General features: G+C 46.8%; 1 protein-coding gene across 1 annotated transcript; it reads left to right on the top strand.

Moving 5' to 3' along the window:
* The first annotated feature begins 3,265 nt into the window (after positions 1–3,265).
* On the top strand, positions 3,266–8,908 carry LOC115163772 (extracellular calcium-sensing receptor-like). The gene is made up of 6 exons (XM_029715936.1): positions 3,266–3,447; positions 3,695–3,995; positions 4,093–4,881; positions 5,044–5,271; positions 5,505–5,628; positions 7,731–8,908. The coding sequence occupies exons 1-6, from the start codon at positions 3,275–3,277 to the stop codon at positions 8,645–8,647; spliced, it is 2,532 nt and encodes an 843-aa protein (XP_029571796.1). The 5' UTR covers positions 3,266–3,274; the 3' UTR covers positions 8,648–8,908.
* Positions 8,909–9,350: the final 442 nt, after the last annotated feature.

Raw genomic sequence — 9,350 nt, 5'->3', positions numbered from 1 at the left:
AAACTTTAGGGTGTTTTCTATCCAAAGCCAATAATTATATGCATATTCTAGTTACTGGGCAGGAGTCGTAACCAGATTCAATTGGGTACGTTTTTTTTTCGTATGTGAAAATACTGCCCCCTAGCCCAAAGAAGTTAAATGCATATTCTAGTTTCTGGGCAGGAGTAATAACCAGATTAAATCGGGTACGTTTTTTATCCGGCCGTGAAAATAATGTCCCCTATCCTAAACAGGTTATCTAAGTCATAGGCCCGCCCCATGAGCACAGACATTGATCTGGCATCATGGGACAGCCCTTTCCTACATTTCTGGATATAACCCCCACCTTGGGAATTTCCCAGCAGACCAAGCTTACCTCGATTCCCGAGAAGGCTAAGGTTTGAGTAGAGACCATAAAACCTGAGTATAAGCTAAGGTTGTAATGGTTGTTGAAACTCTGAGGCTATCGATACCGACAGAATAAGAGCAAATCTTCAATACTAATTACTAGTCTGCAGCTAGGAATTGTGTACCATTGAATGCGAAGGCCGCCAACCGCCGAAACATCTACAGTGGGGGAAAAAAGTATTTGATCCCCTGCTGATTTTGTATGTTTGCCCACTCACAAAGAAATTATCAGTCTATAATTTTAACCTGTTGGGGCTAGGGGGCAGTATAAAAAACATACCCGGCCGGATAAAAAACATACCCGATATTTGTGATTCTTCAAAATAGCTACCCTTTGCCTTGATGACAGCTTTGCACACTGTTAGTATTCTCTCAACCAGCTTCATGAGGTAGTCACCTGGAATGAATTTTAATTAATAACAGGTGTGCCTTGATAAAAATGTATTTGTGATATTTATTTCCTTCTTTATGCATTTGAGACAATCACTTATATTGTGACAAGTTAGGGGTGGAATACAGAAGATAGCCCTGTTTGGTAAAAGACCAAGTCCATATTATGACATGAACAGCTCAAATAAGCAAAGAGTAACAACAGTCCATCATTACATTAAGACATGAAGGTCAGTCAATACGGTAAATTTGCAAAAACCATCATGCGCTATGATGAAACTGGCTCTCATGAGGCCCGCCACAGAAAAGGAAGACCCAGCGTTACCTCTGCTGCAGAGGATAAGTTCATTAGAGTTACCAGCCTCAGAAATTGCAGCCAAATAAATGCTTCACAGAGTAGCATTTAACAGACACATCTCAACATCAACAGTTCAGAGTAGACTGTGTGAATCAGACCTTCATGGTTGAATTGCTGCTAGTACTAAAGAACACCAACAAGAAGAAGAGACTTGCTTATTAAGCAAAGAAGCACAAGCAATGGACACTAGACTGATGGAAATCTGTCATTTTGTCTGATGAGTCTTTGTGAGAGTTCAGAGCAGGTGAATGAATGATCTCTGCATGTGTGATTCCCACCGTTAAGCATGGAGGAGGAAGTGGGATGGTGTGGGGGTGCTTTTCTGGTGACACTGTCAGTGATTTATTTAGTATTCAAGGCACACTTAACCAGAATGGCTTCCACAGCATTCTGCAGTGATACGCCATCCCATCTGGTTGGCGGTTAGTGGGTCTATCATTTGTTTTTCAACAGTACAACGACTCAAAACAGGCTGTGTAAGGGCTATTTGACCAAGGAGAGTGATGGAGTGCTGCAATAGATGACCTGACCTCCACAATCACCCCACCTAATCCAATTGTGATGCTTTGGAATGAGTTGGACTGCAGAGTGAAGGAAAAGCAGCCAACATGTGCTCAACAAATGTGGGAACTCCTTCAAGACTGTTGGAAAAGCATTCCTCATGAAGCTGGACGAGAGAAAGCCAAGAGAGTGCAAAGCAGTCATCAAGGCAATTTAAAAAATATTTGTTTTAGATTTAACGAGGCAAGTCAGTTAATAATAAATTCTCATTTACAAAGATGGCCTACCCCGGCGAAACCCAGACGACACTGAGCCAATTGTGCACCGCCCTATTGGACTCCCAATCACGGAGAGATGTGATAAAGCTTGGAATCGAACCAGGGACAGTAGTGACACCTCTTCTATTATAATGCAGTGTCTTAAACCGCCGTGCCACTCAGGAGCCAAATAAACAACTGCCAGAAGTGGAAATAACTGGAAAAGGTTGGCTACTCGGAAGAACCTAAAATATAAAATGTATTGTTTAACACTTTTTTGGTTACTACATGATTCCATATGTGTTTTTTAATAGTTTTGATGTCTTCAATATTATTCTAAAATGTAGAAACTAGTAAAAATAAACAAAAAGCTTTGAATATGTAGGTGTGTCCAAACGTTTGACTGGTACTGTCTGTTGAAGTGTGTCAAATATGTTTGAAAACACTATGTTAATAGCACTCTGTGGGCTTGTCCCTAGGATTAGCAAAAGACAAAGAGCTGGATCAGTGGTTCACCAATCAGGGCCTTGCAACAGTAACAAGTGGTGATGTGAATCAGTGGTGCACCAATCAGGGCCTTGCAACAGTAACAAGTGGTGATGTGAATCAGTGGTGCACCAATCAGGGCCTTGCAACAGTAACAAGTGGTGATGTGAATCAGTGGTGCACCAATCAGGGCCTTCTTTGCGACCATCAAGTTATGTCCCCGGGACAAACCACGAGCAAGAGAAAAACCTTGTCTATGATGAGAGAGGGAGTTGGGATACTGACAGAGGCTGGGCTGCGTTGTTAATATGAGCAAATAGTGAATAGATAAGTGCAGATGTCTGACATTGTGGAAATGAAAATGTATATGTGTATTGCATTTCCAGCAATTATTATTTATTTCAAACCCATTCTTGTTCTATTGTTTTATGTATGTGTTTAAATTGTCATACACAAACAAACATGTGAAAGCATGACAGATATTTTTTTGTATTATTTTTGTTTGAAATAAAATGTAATTGTTCTATTGTTATATGTATGAGATTAAAATATCATAGAAAAAAAACCTATGGGAAAGCATGACGGATAAGTTTTATATCCACAATGTCAGAAGCCTGCACTTATCTATCCACTGCTTGCTCATATTAGCAGCATAGCCCAGCCTCTGTCAATTTCCCACCTCCCTCTCTCATCCTGTTCTCCGGGGACACAATAAACACTAGAACCACATCCCACTCGTTGAGAGGGAGTATATGGGCAGTTCCAGCATCTTAGGGGGCACGTTCACCTCTATAAAAGAGGAACCCTTCTGTCTGCCCTTTCAGACACAGCTGCTCTGCTGAAGGATAGCATGGCACTGAGAACAGACATGGTTCTCCGGCTGCTGGTGGTGGTGATGAGGGGTATGGCTGCTCCAGCCCCAATCTGCTCTCTGCTGGGCCAACCCGCTCTGCCTCTCCTGTCTGCCGAGGGGGACATCAACATTGGGGCAGTGTTCGCTCTACATAGGAATGCCCTCTTCAAGGTCCATTCGTTCACCTCCAGACCAGAGAAAATACCCTGTGTCAGGTATGTGTTGAAAAACAACTGTCTGTGGGAACTTTTAGCTGTTTGGGAATATTTCTCATCAGGATAGATTTTTTTTGTCTCTCACTGAAATTAGGCACAGTGCTTAATAACACTGTTGTAGAGAATCTGTGCATTTCTTCAAGGACAAAACAAGTATAAAAAATGTTTCTGTTACACTACACACAATTCTCAACTCTCAACTCCTGGCTTCAACTAACTTATTTTTTGGTTTGTTACCGCTGTCCAGTTTCAACCCACGTGAGTTCCAGTTTGCACAGACCCTGATCTTTGCCCTGGAGGAGATCAACAACAGCAGTGATCTGCTGCCAGGGCTGTCTCTGGGTTACCAGGTCTATGACTCCTGTGGCTCTGCCCCCCTGACCATCCACTCAGCCTTGGCCCTGATGAACAGCCCTGGGCCTGAGGACAGCCTGGGAGACCCCTCCTCCTGCTCCAGATCTCCAGCCGTGTTGGGCATTGTAGGGGAATCAACCTCCACATCCACCATTGGAATATCATCCCTGGTCGGACCATTCAGCATCCCTGTGGTGAGACACCTTCTGGTTTTGGCTCTTTAGATGCAGTATAATCAATGTCAGCTATGTATGAAAGATCATTTCAAATCTTCCCGTTTCTTCTACACAGATCAGCCACTTTGCCACCTGTGCTTGTCTGAGTAACAGAGAAAAGTACCCTTCCTTCTTCAGAACCATCCCCAGTGACTTCTACCAGAGCAGAGCCCTAGCAAAGCTGGTCAAACACTTTGGATGGAACTGGGTGGGAGTGGTGAACAGCAACAATGACTATGGAAACAATGGCATGGCCACATTCATGGAGGCAGCATGGCATGAAGGGGTCTGTGTAGAGTTCCAAGAGTCCATCTACCGCACAGACCCCCGAGAGAAGCTCCTGAAAACCGTCAGGGTGATCAGGAAGGCCACAGCCAGGGTGGTGGTACTGTTCCTGGGCTTGGGGGACCTCATCCCCCTGCTAAATGAGCTGGCTCTGGAGGGAGACCCAGGGCTGCAGTGGGTGGGCAGCGAGGCCTGGATCACAGCCAGACTGCTGGCGGATAACAAGGCCTATGGCTTCCTGAGGGGGGCGGTGGGCTTTGCCATCAGGAATGCCAGGCTGGATGGTCTGGAGGGGTTCCTAGACAAGGTGCACCCCTCCCAGGCGCCAGACAACACCCTGCTCAGGGAGTTCTGGGAGACTGTTTTCCAGTGCTCCTTCGAGGGGGGCAGCAGCACGCTGTGCACAGGAACAGAGAGCTTAGCAAAGCTTAAGAACCAATACACTGATGTGTCAGAGCTGAGAATATCCAGTAAAGTGTACACAGCTGTATATGCCATTGCACACGCTCTACACAACCTACTGACAGACTTAAAGAATGACACAGACAGTGGCAACAGACCAGTCTACACACCACAGCAGGTGAGCAAGCTCCAGATACAACAAAACATAAATAACATATCATATAAATCATCCCACTCTCTCTGTCTCTCTCTGTGTCTCTCTCTGTGTCTCTCTCTGTGTCTCTCCCCGTGTCTCTCCCTGTGTCTCTCTCTCTCTCTCTCTCTTCATGTTGTTGAGCAGGTGCTACAGTACCTGAAGGAGGTGAGGTTTAGAGTAAAGACAGGAGAGGAGATCTGGTTTGATGCTAACGGAGATGTGATGGCGTGCTACGACCTAGTGAACTGGCAGCAGGAGGAGGATGGGACCCTGCAGTTCCATGCTGTTGGGCTGTATGATTCCTCGATGCCCCCTGAACAGCGCTTTACCTTCAACCAGGGAAAACTGGTCTGGGTAGGGGGCCAGGCAGAGGTAGGACTAATTTAAATGTTGACTATGTTGCAAAAGCATAATACATGCAAACCTCAAACCACTGCAAATGTAAAACATGCATTCCATAATGTGTACATAATCCACATAGTCTATCACAATTGTCTTGTTTTGTATTGGTAAAAGCACTTCCACAAGTAGTAACATTAAAACATTTCTGCACGTTTATTTATATAAAATACACCAATATTCAGATCTGTTGTATTTCTTTACAGGCACCTGCAGCAGTGTGCAGTGAGAGCTGTCCCACAGGCACTCGTAAGGCTGTACAGAAAGGAAAGCCTGTATGCTGTTATGACTGTGTACCATGTGCGGAGGGAGAGATCAGCAATATCACAGGTGATAAATAATGCATTTAGGGCTACCTACAGTACTTTCAAGCTCTGTCACTGCCCAACAGAACTAATAGATATCAAAAAACAAATGTCACGGTGACACACTGATTCATGGAATGAATGACATTGTCACGGCTGTCTGTAAGAGGGAACCAAGGTGCAGCAGAGGATGTGCTCATCATTAGAATTTTAATTCTAAACAAACAAGAGAACACTACAAAATGAACAAAACGACAGCAAACAGTCCTGTTATGCAAATACTCAAACAGAAACAATTACCCACAAACATCGTGGGGGAAAAGGAACTTAAATGTGATTCCCAATCAGACATAACAAGCGACAGCTGTCTGATTGGGAAATCACCCCCGAGCCCAACATAGAAATAAAACACAAAGAAAGGCTATAACCAAAACATAGAAAATAAACCATAGAAATGCCACACCCTGACCAAAATAGCAGAGTTCACCTGGTCAGGGCGTGACAGTACCCCCCCTCCAACGGTGCGTACTCCCGGCGCACCAACCTAAAGTCTATTAGGGGGGGGACCCGGGTGGGCGCCTCACCCTCGGTGGAGGCTCTGGCCCCGGGCGTGTTTCTCCCCCTGCCTCCACCCTAGCCCTACCCCTCTGGCCCGGACTGGACCACGGTGGAGCGGCATACTCAGGCTCCGGAGCGGAGCCGCCGACCGGAACAGGACTGGTCACCGGTGGACCAGACACAGGCCGTGCCGGACTGTGGACACGCGCCGTGGGCCTAGTGCGGGGAACAGGAATGGGCCGGACAGGACTGGGGACACGCACCACTAACCTGGTGCGGGGAGCAGGGGCGGGCCGGACTGGACTGGGGACACGCACCACTGGCTTGGTGCTGGGAGCAGGGACGGGCCGGACTGGACTGGGGACACGCACCACTAACCTGGTGCGGGGAGCAGGGACGGGCCGGACTGGACTGTAGACACGCACCACATTCGCCCGGCAAGGGCGAGGTGCCGGCACAGGACGTGCTAGACCGTGACCGCACACCGGCGACACAGTGCGCCCAAGCGGCGCCGGATATCCTGGACCGAGGAGGCGCACTGGAGGTCTGGAGTGCACAGCTGACATCACCCGTTCTGGCTCAACGCCCACCTTAGCCTGGCAAGTGTGGAGCGCTGGCACAGAACGCACTGGGCTGAGCAGCCGTACCGGAGACACAGTGCGCGTCCTCGGCGCAGGATACATCGGACCGAGAAGGGGCACCGGAGGCCAGGAGCGCTGAGCCGGCACAACACGTCCTCGCTGAACACTCCCCCTAGCCCGGCAAATGTGGGGCGCTGGCACAGAGCGCACTGGGCTGTGCAGGCGCACTGGCGATACCGTGCGCACCTCTGCCACCCAAGGCTCTTCCTCCACGCTGTCCCTACGCAGGTCCTCCAGGACCTGCCACATCTCTGCCTCCTCCTTCGCCGTTATCCCCCACGAGAGCAGTGGTCTGGGCTCTTCCTCTGCCCTTCCGGACCACCCCATTAGCCCCCCCCCAAAATTTTCTTGGGGGTGTCTTCCGGGCCTCCTCGACCGCCGCCTGCGACTCCTTCCACCGGCTGGCATCACCTCCTCGACCTGGGAATCCCTCCGCCAGGGTCCTTTCCCCGACATGATCTCCTCCCAGGTCCAGAACTCCTTTCCCTCGCGAGCCCATCTCTCGCGCTCCTTTTCCTCCCGCTGCTTGGTCCTGGTGTGGTGGGTAATTCTGTCACGGCTGTCTGTAAGAGGGAACCAAGGTGCAGCAGAGGATGTGCTCATCATTAGAATTTTAATTCTAAACAAACAAGAGAACACTACAAAATGAACAAAACGACAGCAAACAGTCCTGTTATGCAAATACTCAAACAGAAACAATTACCCACAAACATCGTGGGGGAAAAGGAACTTAAATGTGATTCCCAATCAGACATAACAAGCGACAGCTGTCTGATTGGGAAATCACCCCCGAGCCCAACATAGAAATAAAACACAAAGAAAGGCTATAACCAAAACATAGAAAATAAACCATAGAAATGCCACACCCTGACCAAAATAGCAGAGTTCACCTGGTCAGGGCGTGACAGACATTCTAATCTCCTTACAGATTCTAACGGCTGCTATCGATGTGACTTGGATTATTGGTCAAATGAAAAAAGGGACCGCTGTGTGTTGAAACCAGTTGAATTCCTCTCCTATGAAGAAATGATGGGCATAGTTCTGGTATTTTTCTCCTTACTGGGGTCCGGTGTTACTACTCTGGTAGTTGTTGTGTTTTCAATTCATAAGGACACCCCCATCGTCAGGGCCAACAACTCTGAGCTGAGCTTCCTGCTGCTCTTCTCCTTGACTCTGTGTTTTCTGTGTTCTCTTACTTTCATTGGCCGGCCCTCTGAGTGGTCCTGTATGCTGCGTCACACAGCGTTTGGGATCACCTTCGTCCTCTGCATCTCTTGTGTTCTGGGGAAAACAATAGTGGTGTTGATGGCCTTCAGGGCTACACTTCCAGCCAGTAATGTCATGAAATGGTTTGGTCCTCCACAGCAGAGACTCAGTGTTCTGGCTTTCACTCTCATACAGGTCCTGATCTGTGTTCTTTGGTTAACAGTCTCCCCTCCTTTCCCCTACAAGAACATGAAGACCTATAAGGAGAAGATCATTCTAGAGTGTGATGTGGGTTCAGCTATTGGTTTCTGGGCTGTTTTGGGGTATATAGGACTCCTGGCTCTCTTGTGCTTTGCGCTGGCTTTTCTGGCTCGAAAGCTGCCTGATAACTTCAATGAGGCCAAATTCATCACCTTCAGCATGCTCATATTCTGTGCAGTCTGGATCACCTTTATCCCAGCCTATGTCAGCTCTCCTGGGAAGTTCACTGTAGCTGTGGAGATCTTTGCTATTCTGGCCTCCAGTTTTGGTTTACTTTTCTGCATATTTGCTCCTAAATGTTTCATTATATTGCTGAGGCCAGAGCAAAACACCAAGAAACATATGATGGGGAAGACATCCAATGACATACGATATTAAAGAAACACATTTTGGGAAAGGCGTCAACCAAAGCCCTTTAGGATGAATACTGACCATTGGCCTATTCAAAGTCTTTCTATAATAAATACGGACACATCATTTCAAAGTCAGTCATGGGTTAACCTCATCCCCAGACTCAATTGATACCAAAAAATGGAGCCTGGAAACGCAGTGCAATGAAGTGGGACTTGAAAGGGGAAGGGTTCAAATCAAGGCAGGAGAGAGAGATCCTGCCACAATTTGACTTTGAAAAATGCAGAAAATCTCACAATGATCATATTTCTTTTAGGAAGCCCTAACTGATTCTGAGTTTGGGCATATTTCATTTTTTATTTATTTGACCTTTATTTAACCAGGTAGACTAGTTGAGATCAAGTTCTCATTTACAACTGCGACCTGGCCAAGATAAAGCAAAGCATTGCGACACAAACAACAACACAGAGTTACACATGGAATAAACAAACATGGCGTCAATAATACAATAGAAAAGATCTATTTATATACAGTGTGTGCAAATGAGGTAGGATAAGGGAGGTAAGGCAATTAATAGGCCATAGTGGTGAAATAATTACAATTTTAGCAATTAAACACTGGAGTGATAGATGTGCAAAAGATGAGTGTGCAAGTAGAGATTCTGGGGTGAAAAGAAAGAAAATATGAAGTTTACATGTGAGAACTAGGTGCATACTTTCTGACTTCCCGA

This window comes from Salmo trutta, chromosome 26 (assembly GCF_901001165.1).
Source record: "Salmo trutta chromosome 26, fSalTru1.1, whole genome shotgun sequence".
NCBI lineage: Eukaryota > Metazoa > Chordata > Actinopteri > Salmoniformes > Salmonidae > Salmo > Salmo trutta.
The sequence above is the reverse complement of the archived record's forward strand: the minus strand, read 5'-3'. Positions and strand labels throughout refer to the sequence as shown.

Excerpts from the sequence above, each read along its gene's own strand:
- LOC115163772 (XM_029715936.1), top strand. The coding sequence starts at position 3,275 with ATGAGGGGTATGGCTGCTCCAGCCCCAATCTGCTCTCTGCTGGGCCAA. Across the intron at positions 3,996-4,092 it reads GACCATTCAGCATCCCTGTG|ATCAGCCACTTTGCCACCTG; the intron begins GTGAGACACCTT and ends TCTTCTACACAG. Across the intron at positions 5,272-5,504 it reads GGGTAGGGGGCCAGGCAGAG|GCACCTGCAGCAGTGTGCAG; the intron begins GTAGGACTAATT and ends ATTTCTTTACAG.